The 13,619-nt window shown below is 46.7% G+C and overlaps 1 protein-coding gene across 2 annotated transcripts in view; it reads left to right on the top strand.

Annotated features, from left to right (window-relative positions):
* xrcc5 (X-ray repair complementing defective repair in Chinese hamster cells 5) overlaps positions 1 to 13,619 on the top strand; it is a 344,097-nt gene that overhangs the window by 268,804 nt on the left and 61,674 nt on the right. For both annotated transcript variants that reach the window (XM_060827769.1, XM_060827770.1), the window contains one exon: positions 11,702 to 11,811. In XM_060827769.1, the coding sequence (XP_060683752.1) occupies positions 11,702 to 11,811 (110 nt within the window). The remainder of the gene's footprint in view (positions 1 to 11,701; positions 11,812 to 13,619) is intronic.

Consider the following 13,619-nt stretch of genomic DNA (forward strand, 5'->3'; position numbering starts at 1 on the left):
AGCCATGCATCCTAAGTCACGCCTCACCGCATCATAATTTTCCTGCCCCCAGCTATAACTCTTGCCCTATAGTGCACACTTATCCCTCTCCAAAACTAGAGTAAAAGTCACCGAATTGTGGTCACTGTCCCCAAAGTGCTCACCTACCTCCAATTCTAACACCTGGCCTGGTTCTTTATCCAGAACCAAATCCAATATGGCCTCACCTCTTGTTGGCCTGTCTACATATTGTGTCAGGAAACCCTCCTGCACACATTGGACAAACACCGACCCATCTAACCTACTCGAGCTATAGCTTTCCCAGTCAATATCTGGAAAGTTAAAGTCCCCCATAACAACCACCCTATTACTTTCACTCTTCTCCTGAATCATCCTCGCAATCCTTTCTTCTTCATTTCTAGGACTATTAGGAGGCCTGTAGAAAACTCCTAACAGGGTAACCTCACCTTTCCTATTTCTAAGCTCAGCCCAAACTACCTCAGATGGCGAGTCTTCATCCATCGTCCTTTCCACTGCTGTAATACTATCTTTGACAAGCAATGCCACACCTCCCCCTCTTTTACCCCCACCTCTGACCCTACTAAAACATTTAAACCCTGGAACCTGCAACAACCAATCCTGTCCCTGTTCTACCCATGTGTCCGTAATAGCCACAACATCGAATTCCCAGGTACCAACCCACGCTGCATGTTTACCTACCTTAATTCGTATACTTCTCGCATTGAAGTATACACACTTCAAGCCACCTTCCTGTTTACAGGCACCCTCCTTCAAGATTGAGGCCATGTTCCTAACCTCCCTACACTCCAGGTCCTGCACCCTAAAGCTACAGTCTAGGTTCCCATGCCCCTGCAGAGTTAGTTTAAACCCCTCCAAAGAGACTAGCAAACCTCCCCCCAAGGATACTGGTGCCCCTCAGGTTCAGGTGTAGACCATCCTGTTTATAGAGGTCCCACCTTCCCCAGAAAGAACCCCAGTTATCCAGAAACTGGAATCCCTTCCTCCTGCACCATCCCTGTAGCCACGCATTTAACTGTTCTCTCTCCCTATTCCTCGACTCTCTATCACGTGGCACGGGTAACAAACCAGAGACAACAACTCTGTTTGTTCTAACTCTGAGCTTCCAACCTAGCTCCCTGAAAGGCTGCCTAACATCCTCATCCCTCTTCCTACCTATGTCGTTGGTGCCAATGTGGACCACGACGTCGGGCTGCTCCCCCTCCCCCTTAAGGACCCGGAAAACACGATCAGAGACATCATGTACCCTTGCACCTGGGAGGCAACATACCAAACGTGAGTCTCTCTCGCCCCCACAAAACCACCTATCTGTGCCCCGTACTATCGAGTCCCCAATAACAATTGCTCTGCTCTTCTCCACCCTTCCCTTCTGAGCAACGGGGATAGGCTCCGTGCCAGAAGCCTGAACCTCATTGCTTACCCCTGGTAAGTCGTTCCCGCCCACAAGTATCCAAAACGGTATACTTGTTCTTGAGGGGAACGGCTGCAAGGGGTCTCTGCACTGGCTGCTTCCTCCCAGTCCCCCTCACTGTGACCCATCTGTCTGCAATCTTTGGAGTTACTACTTCCCTAAAGCTCCGATCTATGACCCCCTCTGCCTCCCGAATGATTCTAAGTTCATCCAACTCCTGCTCCAGTTCCCTAACACGGTCTTGGAGGAGCTGGAGATGGGTGCACTTCCTGCAAGTGTAATCAGCAGGGACGACCATGGCATCCATCACCTCAAACATGTTGCAAGAGGAACATTGCACTGCCTTCACTGCCATCCCTCCAAAAGTAACCTTTAAAGATGTCAGAGGTAGTTTCTTTACTCAGAGTAGTAAGGGTATGGGATGCTTTGCCTGCAACGGGAGTAAATTCGCCAATTTCAAGTACATTTAAGTCGTCATTGGACAAGCATATGGACATACAGGAATAGTGTAGGTTAGATGGGCTTCAGATTAGTATGACATGTTAGCGCAACATCGAGGGCCGAAGGGCCTGTACTGCGCTGTAAGTTTCTATGTTCTATGTAACTACTGTATGATGTTAGTATTTCTCTGTAATTTCTCTGCAAATGTGTTCTTCTGCATACATTCCATCAGTTGGTGGTCTTAGATTACACCAAGTGATCAAATTATTACCTTTTTGTTCCTTAGTTCCAACCAAATTGATCCTGTGCTCGGTTGAATAAATACATCAGAATAGATACAGTAATGGCATTCCAAAGTTATTCCAAAGTCCTGATGAAGGGCTCTGGCCCGAAACGTCGAATTTCCTGTTCCTTGGATGCTGCCTAACCTGCTGTGCTTTAACCAGCAACACATTTTCAGCAAAGTTATGAAATATTCAAGTGACAATAGGAGGAGAGGAAATAAATACAACAGCTGTCAATGGAAATAATCTGCAGAGGGATACACCTGCAGAGAGAGACCTTGAGGCAGATCTCTGCTATTGCTCGAACATCAAAATTCCTTTCGGGAAATACACCATAATCCTATTTACTCTTGTGCATTCACATACATGTCCAATAAGACCTCATATTTTTCTTCTTTCTCTAACTCTGACTAACTTGCTGTTGCCAGTTGCATTTGTTACTTTAAAGCCTGCCCAATAGTTGATGAAATGGACAGATATTTTGCCTTCACTTTAAAGGATATAAAAAGCATTTCAATAATAGATCGAAGCCGCTCCTGGTGAAGGATGTCTGCCTGAAACGTCGAATCTCCTGCTCCTTGGATGCTGCCTGACCTGCTGTGCTTTTCCAGCACCACACTCAGATTTATTATTGTCCAAAGTTAGGAGATGGAAAATTACAATCACTTGGGATTTTCTTGAGGAATTAAGAAGGCTAATGGAATGTTATTGTTCCCAACGAGTAGCATTGATCATAAAGGGTTCTCCATTCACTCTGAGGCTGTTCCTCCGGGTCTTAGTCTCTCCTACTAGTGAAAACATCCTCTCCATGCCCATACTCTCCAGACCTCACAATAGTCTATAAATTTCAATCAGATCCCCCCTTCATCTTTCTAAACTCCACTGAGTACAGATCCAGAGTCCTCAACTGCTCTGGAGAAGTTAACAGATGTTAACCCCTTCATCTGTGGGATCATTCTTAAAAACCTCCTCTGGATCCCAACTGCTCACAATATTCTAAATGCGGCCTGACCAGAATCTTATGCAGCCTCAGCAGTACATCACTGCTGCGGTATTCTAGTCCTCTTGAAATGAATGCTAACATTGCATTTGCCTTCCTAACTGCAAACTGAACCAGCATGTTAAACTTAAGAGAATCCTGAATTAGGACTCCCACATCCCTTTGTGCTTCAGACTTCTAAAACCTTTCCTTATTTAGAAATAGTCTATGTCTCTATTCTTTCTACCAAAATGCATTACCTCACACTTTCCCACATTGTGTTCCATCTGCCACTTTTTGTCCACTCTCTAGCCTGTCCAAGTCCTTCTGCAGCTGCCCCACTTCCTCAAAGTACCTGCTCCTCCACCTATCTTTATGTCATATGCAAACTGAGCAACAATGCCCTCAATTCCTTCGTTCAGATTGTTAATATATAGCGTGAATAGTTATGCTCCCAACACTAACCCTTGGGGAGCTCCAATAGTTACTGGCTATCATTCTGAAAAATACCTGTCACTGGAGTTGTAATGCATTGAAAGAAATTCAGAGGAGGTTTACTAGATTGATACCTGGAATGAGTGAGTTGACTTCTGAGGAAATGTTGGACAGACTGAAACTTAGAAGAGTGTAGAACTAGAGAACATAGGTTTAGGGTGAGAGGGAAAAATATAAAGGGACCTAAGGGGCAACTTTTTCACATAGAGGGTGGCACATGTATGGAATGAGCTGCCAGAGGAAATGGTGGAGGCTGGTACAATTCCATCATTTAAAAGGCATCTGGATGGGCATATGAATAGGAAGGGTTTAGAGGGATATGGGTCAAGTGCTGGCAAATGGAACTAGATTAGGTTGGGATATCTCGTCAGCGTGGATGAGTCAGGCTGAAGGGTCTGTTTCCGTGCTGTACATCTCTGTTACTCTAAGGGGGGGGTAACTTGATTGAAGTACAGAAGAGCTTGAATGGTCTTGAGTTTTTTTGCATGCTTGTTGACAATTAATGTTTACAAAAATGCTCTATGTCTCTCCTAAAAGCTTTCCTAAAAGTCCCAGCATCCACCACCCTTTCTGAAGAAATAGTTCCTCCTCATCTGTTTTAAATTGGCGTCCCCTTATCCTAAACCTATGACCTCTTGTTCTAAATTCCTCCCCCACCCCAACAAAGCAAAGCATTCACTCGCCATCTATTTTGTCAATTAAACTTTGATAGCTTATATACTTCAATTAAATCTCCTCTCATTCTTCTAAACTTTAGAGAGCATAGGCCTATTCTCTCTTCATAAGACAAACCTCTCATCCTTAGAATCAATCCAGAGAACCTCCTCTGATCTACTTCCAAAAGAACTACGTTCCTCCTCAAGTAAGAGCAGCAAATCTGTATGCTGTACTCCAGATGTGACCTCAGTACTTGCCCTTGACCTTTTGACATTTGATGGGTGGAGATGTCAGTGTTGGTCTGGGGTGCACAAAGTCTGAAGTCACGTGACACATAATAGTCCAACAGATTTATTTGAAATCAGAAGCTTTCAGAGCACTGCATCTTCGTTAGATAAAGTGGAGGGAAGTGCACCGGCACGGAATATATAGGCAAGGTAATGGCAAGTTTATTGTTTGAGTTTCAGGAAGTCATATGACAAACCCTTTGTAATCCAGGAATTGTTGAAATCTTCCATTTTACATTTCTGGTAATCCATAAATGTATATTTGTTTCTCACAATAGTTAATATACTTCTCAAGACTCAAGCAAGATCAAGTAGCAGAGTCAGTCCAAAATAGGAAGATGAGATGTAGGGGGTGGTTTGGCCTGAGTACAAAAACAAATTAAGAGCAGGGAGGTTATGCTGGAACTATATAAAATGTTGGTTAGGCCACAGGTAGAGTGTTGTGTTGCCTGGAATTCACATTATAAGAAGGATGTGAAAGCACTAGAGAGGCTTACAAGGATGTTGCCTGGCCTGGAGAGTTTCATTTATGACAAGAGATTGGACAGACTGGGGTTATTTTTCTTTGAGCAGAGAAGATTGAGAGAGGACATGATTGAGAACATAAAATTATGAGGGACATAGACAGGAAGACTTGCTGGACAGGAAGAAACCTTATCGTGATGAAAGAAACCTTTTCCAGTAACCAGAGAGTGTAGATTTAAGGTAAGGAACTGTAGGTTTAGAGGAGATGTAAAGATATTTTTTTCACCCAGAGGATGGTGGAAATCTGGAACTTACTACCTCAGGGGATCTCCCATCCACCGCCTCCAACCTCATAGTCCCACAACCCCGCACCGCCCGTTTCTACCTCCTGCCCAAAATCCACAAACCTGCCTGCCCCGGCCGACCCATTGTCTCAGCCTGCTCCTGCCCCACCGAACTCATCTCCCAATACCTCGACACGGTCCTGTCCCCTTTAGTCCAAGAACTCCCCACCTACGTTCGGGACACCACCCACGCCCTCCACCTCCTCCAGGATTTTCGCTTCCCCGGTCCCCAACGCCTTATTTTCACTATGGACATCCAGTCCCTGTACACCTCCATCCCCCATCACGAAGGACTCAAAGCCCTCCGCTTCTTCCTTTCCCGCCGCACTAACCTGTACCCTTCCACTGACACCCTCCTTCGACTGACTGAACTGGTCCTCACCCTGAATAACTTCTCTTTTCAATCCTCCCACTTCCTCCAAACTAAAGGAGTTGCCATGGGCACCCGCATGGGCCCCAGCTATGCCTGCCTCTTTGTAGGATATGTGGAACAGTCCATCTTCCGCAACTACACTGGCACCACCCCCCACCTTTTCCTCCGCTACATCGATGACTGTATCGGCGCTGCCTCGTGCTCCCACGAGGAGGTTGAACAGTTCATCAACTTTACTAACACCTTCCATCCCGACCTGAAATTCACCTGGACTGTCTCAGACTCCTCCCTCCCCTTCCTAGACCTTTCCATTTCTATCTCGGGCGACCGACTCAACACAGACATCTATTATAAACCGACTGACTCCCACAGCTACCTGGACTACACCTCCTCCCACCCTGCCCCCTGTAAAAACGCCATCCCATATTCCCAATTCCTTCGTCTCCGCCGCATCTGCTCCCAGGAGGACCAATTCCAACACCGCACAACCCAGATGGCCTCCTTCTTCAAGGACCGCAGATTCCCCCCAGACGTGATCGACGATGCCCTCCACCGCATCTCCTCCACTTCCCGCTCCTCCGCCCTTGAGCCCCGCTCCTCCAACCGCCACCAAGACAGAACCCCACTGGTTCTCACCTACCACCCCACCAACCTGCGCATACAACGTATTATCCGCCGCCATTTCCGCCACCTCCAAACGGACCCCACCACCAAGGATATATTTCCCTCCCCTCCCCTATCAGCGTTCCGCAAGGACCACTCCCTTCGTGACTCCCTTGTCAGATCCACACCCCCCACCAACCCAACCTCCACCCCCGGCACCTTGCCCTGCAACCGCAGGAAATGTAAAACTTGCGCCCACACCTCCACACTCACTTCCCTCCAAGGCCCCACGGGATCCTTCCATATCCGCCACAAGTTCACCTGTACCTCCACACACATCATCTATTGCATCCGCTGCACCCGATGTGGCCTCCTCTATATTGGTGAGACAGGCCGCTTACTTGCGGAACGCTTCAGAGAACACCTCTGGGCCGCCCGAATCAACCAACCCAATCACCCCGTGGCTCAACACTTTAACTCCCCCTCCCACTCCACCGAGGACATGCAGGTCCTTGGACTCCTCCACCGGCAGAGCACAACTACACGACGGCTGGAGGAGGAGCGCCTCATCTTCCGCCTGGGAACCCTCCTACCACAAGGTATGAATTCAGATTTCTCCAGCTTCCTCATTTCCCCTCCCCCCACCTTGTCTCAGTCGGTTCCCTCAACTCAGCACCGCCCTCCTAACCTGCAATCCTCTTCCTGACCTCTCCGCCCCCACCCCACTCCGGCCTATCACCCTCACCTTGACCTCCTTCCACCTATCCCACCTCCATCGCCCCTCCCCCTAGTCCCTCCTCCCTACCTTTTATCTCAGCCTGCTTGGCTCTCTCTCTCTTATTCCTGATGAAGGGCTTATGCTCGAAACGTCGAATTCTCTATTCCTGAGATGCTGCCTAACCTGCTGTGCTTTGACCAGCAACACATTTGCAGCTTTACCTATATGGTAGTACTGGCAGAGGCACTCATAACATTTAAACAGTAACTAAATGTGCACTTTTGATGCCAAGGCAATGGGCCAAGCAATGAAAAATGGAATTAGAAAAGTTAGGTGGTGTTTTTGACCAACCCAGAGTCTATGAGCAAAAGAGCCTGCTTTTATACGGTAGATCTCTATGACAATCATATGCACAAAAAGATAGAACATAGAAAAATACAGCGCAGTACAGGCCCTTCGACCCTCGATGTTGCGCCGACCGAAGCCTACCTAACCTACACTAGCCCAATAACCTCCATATGCTTATCCAATGCCCGCTTAAATGACAATAAAGAGGGAGAGTCCACCACTGCTACTGGCAGGGCATTCCATGAACTCACGACTCGCTGAGTAAAGAATCTACCCCTAACATCTGTCCTATACCTACCACCCCTTAATTTAAAGCTGTGTCCCCTAGTAACAGCTGACTCCATTAGCGGAAAAAGGTTCTCACTGTCAACCCTATCTAAACTCCTAATCATCTCTATCAAATCTCCCCTAAACCTTCTTTTCTCCAATGAGAACAGCCGCAAGTGCCTCAGCCTTTCCTCATACGATCTTCCTGCCATGCCAGGCAACATCCTGGTAAACCTTCTCTGCACTCGTTCCAATGCCTCCACATCCTTCCTATAGTATGGCGACCGAATACTCCAGATGAGGCCGCACCAGAGTCTTATACAACTGCAGCATGACCTCAGGACTCCGGAACTCAATTCCTCTACCAATAAAGCCCAGTACACCATATGCCTTCTTCACAGCACTATTTACCTGGGTGGCAACTTTCAGAGATCTGTGTACATGGACACCAAGATCCCTCTGCTCATCCACACTACCAAGTAGCCTACCATTAGCCCAGTAATCCATCTTCTTGTTACTCCTACCAAAGTGAATGACTTCACACTTAGCAACATTGAACTCCATTTGCCACCTTTCTGCCCAGCTCTGCAACTTATCTATATCCCGCTGTAACCTGCCACATCCTTCTTCGCTGTCCACAACTCCACCGACTTTCGTGTCATCCGCAAACTTGCTCACCCAGCCTTCAAGCCCCTCCTCTAGGTCATTTACATAGAACATAGAACATAGAAGGATACAGCGCAGTACAGGCCCTTCGGCCCTCGATGTTGCGCCGACCGAATCCTACCTAACCTATACTAGCCCAATAACTTCCAAATGCCTATCCAATGCCCGCTTAAATGACCATAAACAGCAATAAAAAATGACAAACAGCAATGGTCCCAAAACAGATCCTTGTGGAACACCACTAGTAACTGCACTCCAAGATGAACCTATACCATCAACTACTACCCTCTGTCTCCTTCCAGCCAGCCAATTCCTAATCAAAACCTCTAATGCACCCTCAATGCCATACCTCCGTAGTTAAACATTAGCCTGCCATGGGGTACCTTATCGAACGCCTTGCTAAAATCCATATATACCACATCTACTGCTTTACCCTCGTCCACTTCCTTGGTCACCTTCTCAAAGAACTCAATAAGGTTTGTGAGGCACGACCTGCCCTTCACAAAACCATGCTGACTATCCTTGATCACATTATTCCTATCCAGATGTTCATAAATCCTATCCCTTACAATTCTCTCTAAGACTTTGCCCACAACAGAGGTGAGACTCACTGGCCTATAGTTACTAGGGCTATCCCTACTCCCCTTCTTGAACAAGGGGACCACATTCGCTATCCTCCAGTCTTCTGGCACTATTCCCGTAGACAACGACAACATAAAAATCAATGGCTCCGCTATCTCCTCCCTAGCTTCCCAGAGGATCCTAGGATAAATACCATCAGGCCCAGGGGACTTATCTATTTTCATCCTTTCCAGTATTCCCCAGGCCTCTTCCCTACATACCTCAAGGCCATCCATTCTAATCACTTGTGACTCAATATTCACATCAGCAACAGTGTCCTGTTCCTGAGTGAATACTGACGAAAAGTATTGATTTAGTGTCTCTCCAATCTCCTCCGCCTCCACGCACAACTTCCCACTACTATCCTTGACTGGACCGATACTTACCCTAGTCATCCTTTTATTCCTGACATACCTATAGAAAGCCTTTGGGTTTTGCCTAATCCTACCAACCAAGGACTTTTCATGTCCCCTTCTCGCTGCTCTTAGCTCTCTCTTTAGATCCTCCCTGGCTACCTTATAACTCTCAATCGCCCCAACTGAACCTTCACGCCTCATCTTTACATAGGCCGCCCTCTTCCCTTTCACAAGGGATTCCAATTCCTTATTAAACCATGGCTCCCTCACAAGACCCTTTACTCCCTGCCTGACTGGTACATACTTATCAAGGACACCCAATAGCTGTTCCTTGAACAATCTCCACATATCATTTGTGTTCTTCCCTTGAAGCCTATTTTTCCAATCCACGCATCCCAAGTCATGCCTCACCGCATCATAATTTCCCTGCCCCCAGCTATAACTGTTGCCCTGCCGTGCACACTTATCCCTCTCCATCACTAGAGTAAAAGTCACCGAGTTGTGGTCACTGTCCCCGAAGTGCTCACCTACCTCCAAGTCTAACATCTGGCCTGGTTCATTACCTAGGACCAAATCCAGTATAGCCTCACCTCTTGTTGGCCTGTCTACATATTGTGTCAGGAAACCCTCCTGCACACATCGGACAAACACCGACCCATCTAACGAACTTGAGCTATAGCTTTCCCAGTCAATTTCTGGGAAGTTAAAGTCCCCCATAACAACCACCCTGCTACTTTCACTCTTCTCCTGAATCATCCTCGCAATACTTTCCTCTACTTCTCTCGGACGATTAGGAGGCCTGTAAAAAACTCCTAACAGGGTGACCTCACCTTTCCTATTTCTAAGCTCAGCCCAAACTACCTTAGATAGCAAGTCTTCCTCCATCGTCCTTTCCACCGCTGTAATACTATCCTTGACAAGCAATGCCACACCTCCCCCTCTTTTACCCCCATCTCTGACCCTACTAAAACATTTAAACCCTGGAACCTGCAACAGCCATTCCTGTCCCTGTTCTACCCACGTCTCTGTAATGGCCACAACATTGAAGTCCCAGGTACCAACCCACGCTGCAAGTTCACCTACCTTATTTCTTATACTTCTGGCATTGAAGTATACACACTTCAAGCCACCTTCCTGTTTACAGGCACCCTCCTTCGAGATCGATGCCTTGTTCCTAACCTCCCTACACTCCAGGTCCTGCACCCTAAAGCTACAGTCCAGGTTCCCATGTCCCTGCAGAGTTAGTTTAAACCCTCCCAAAGAGCACTAGCAAACCTCCCCCCAAGGATACTGGTGCCCCTCAGGTTCAGGTGTAGACCATCCTGTTTATAGAGGTTCCACCTTCCCCAGAAAGAACCCCAGTTGTCCAGAAACCGGAATCCCTCCCTCCTGCACCATCCCTGTATCCACGCATTTAACTGTTCTCTCTCCCTATTCCTCGACTCTCTATCACGTGGCACGGGTAACAAACCAGAGACAACAACTCTGTTTGTTCTAGCTCTGAGCTTCCAACCTAGCTCCCTGAAAGGCTGCCTAACATCCTCATCCCTCTTCCTACCTATGTCGTTGGTGCCAACGTGGACCACGATCTGGGGCTGCACCCCCTCCCCCTTAAGGACCCGGAAAACACGATCAGATACATCACGTACCCTTGCACCTGGGAGGCAACATACCAATCGTGAATCTCTGTCGCCCTCGCAAAACTGCCTATCTGTGCTCCTCACTATTGAGTCCCCAATAACTATCGCTCTACCTTTCCCCACCCTTCCCTTCTGAGCAACGGGGACAGGCTCCGTGCCAGAGGCCTGAACCTCGTTGCTTACCCCTGGTAAGTCATCCCCCCCACAAGTATCCAAAACGGTATACTTGTTCTTGAGGGGAATGACCGCAGGGGGTCCCTGCACTGGCTGCTTCCTCCCACTCCCCCTCACTGTCACCCATCTCTCTATAACTTTCGGAGTAACTACTTCCCTAAAGCTGTGATCTATGACCACCTCTGCGTCCTGAATGATCCGCAGTTCATCCAACTCCAGCTCCAGTTCCCTAACACGGTCTTGGAGGAGCTGGAGATGGGTGCACTTCTTGCAAGTGTAATCAGCAGGGACGCTAATGGCTTCCCTTACCTCATACATGTTGCAAGAGGGAATTTATCTGGACAAAATGGGTTGAATTCAGAGAAGTGATTGGAGGCAAGCACAAGTTCAACCAGTTGGAGAAGGATGACGACAGATTGAGATGATTGGAGCACCGTTTAAGGAAGAAGTGGAAGGTATCCCGGAAAGAATGGAATTGTAGAGTCTCTATGTCATAATTAGAAAGTCTTCATTGGGAAGTGAATAGATGTTCTAAAAATTCTGTCTCCAAATAGTAACCAATCAGCTGATGGAACGTGTCTACCAGTTCCTGGAAGTCAAGAACCGAGAGTATTACATGAAAAGCATGGATTGTATCAAAATCTGCAGGGAAGAGGCTGGCAAGGTAAGCAGAGAATGTCATATATAATTTTAGATCTCTAGTTTATTTGAATGGAGTGAAAAATGCGTTACAGCCTATATGAGATCATAACTAGAAGCTGTTGCTGCTTGTAACTGAACATACAACCAAGGAACAAAAATACGTTACTTGGCCCTTCGAACCTCCTCCGCCATTTAATAAGATCACGGCTGATCTGATTGTAACCTCAACTCCACATTTCTACAAATCCTTGATCATCTTTCTTCTCCTTATAATCAAGAATCTCTCTACCTCTGCCTTAAATATGTTCAAAGATTCCGCATCAACTGCCTTTTGAAGAATGGAAATCCAACGATTCTGAATCCGCTGTGAGAAAAGTTTTTTCTCATTCTCTGTCTTAAAAGGGTGACCTGTTATTTTTAAAATATGACCTCCTAGTTTAAGATTCTCCCTCAAGACCATGGATTTAGGACAGGCCATTCAGCCCATCAAGTCTGCTGTGCTCTACCATTCAATGGAACCCATTCCCTGACATTTACCCTTGACTAATGCATCCTATACATCCCTGAACACTGTGGGGCAATTTAGCACGGCCAATTCACCTAACCTGCACATCTTTGGATTGTGGGAAGAAACCGGAGCACCTGGAGGAAACCTATGCAGACACTGGGAAAATGTGCAAACTCCACACAGACAGTCACCTAAGGTTGAAATTGAACCTACATCCCTGGCGCTGTGAGGCAGCAGTGCTAACCACTGAGCCACGTGCCCCTTCCCTCCTGCCCCTCCCCCCCCCCCACTCTACTTTCCTGCCTTTTCCCTATAACCCTTGATTCTCTTACTGATTAAAACTCTTATCTGTCTCTGCATTGAATATGCATAGTGACCCAACCTTGGCAGCCCTCTGCAGTAAAGAATTCCACAGAATCGCTATCTTCTCTGAGAAGGAATTGCTTCTGATCTCTGACTAAACTGTGTGACAACAAAGAGTCAGGAAGGCTAAACAGGACTATGAGATGAATTCAGAATAATCCAGAGGTATTTTATATCTATATAAGGAGCAAGAAGGTAGCTAGGGAAAGGGTATATCCACGTATGGAGTCAGATATTACGAGGGGGCATACCTTTAAATTAAGGGGTGGTAGGTATAGGACTGATGTTAGGGGTAGATTCTTTACTCAGCGAGTCGTGAGTTCATGGAATGCCCTGCCAGTAACAGTGGTGGACTCTCCCTCTTTATGGGCATTTAAACGGGCATTGGATAGGCATATGGAGGAAAGTGGGCTAGTGTAGGTTTGGATGGGCTTGGATCGGTGCAACATCGAGGGTCGAAGGGCCTGTACTGCGCTGTATTTTTCTATGTTCTATCTATGTTCTATATCCATTCAAGGACAAAGGAGAGAAAATATACATGGCTGCATGATGTACTTATTCTCAATTAATTCATCCACTTTGTTTCAATGCGACACACATTCAAATACAATGTCTTAAATTTTGTTCTTTTGTCTACATGAATGATTAGAATGAAGGGATAGATGGTACAGTCACTAAATTTGCTGATGACACAAAGATAAGTAGGAAGTGATTTGTAAAGAGGACATAAGCAGCCTACAATGGCAGATAGCTTCAGGTTAAATTACTACTAGTCTGTCTTTGATAAGAGAGCTGTTCTCTGGGACTCTGGCAAATTCATCTTTCTGGCGAGACTAAATGTGTTGCAAATGGAATAGAATATGGAAAAGTGTTCAATTGTCCATTTTGGCAAAACGAATAAAAACAAAGCATATTATCTAAACGGTGAGAGGTTGCAGAGCACTGAGATGCAGAGATCT

Source organism: Hemiscyllium ocellatum, chromosome 7 (genome assembly GCF_020745735.1).
Source record: "Hemiscyllium ocellatum isolate sHemOce1 chromosome 7, sHemOce1.pat.X.cur, whole genome shotgun sequence".
In the NCBI taxonomy this organism is placed as follows: Eukaryota; Metazoa; Chordata; class Chondrichthyes; order Orectolobiformes; family Hemiscylliidae; genus Hemiscyllium; species Hemiscyllium ocellatum.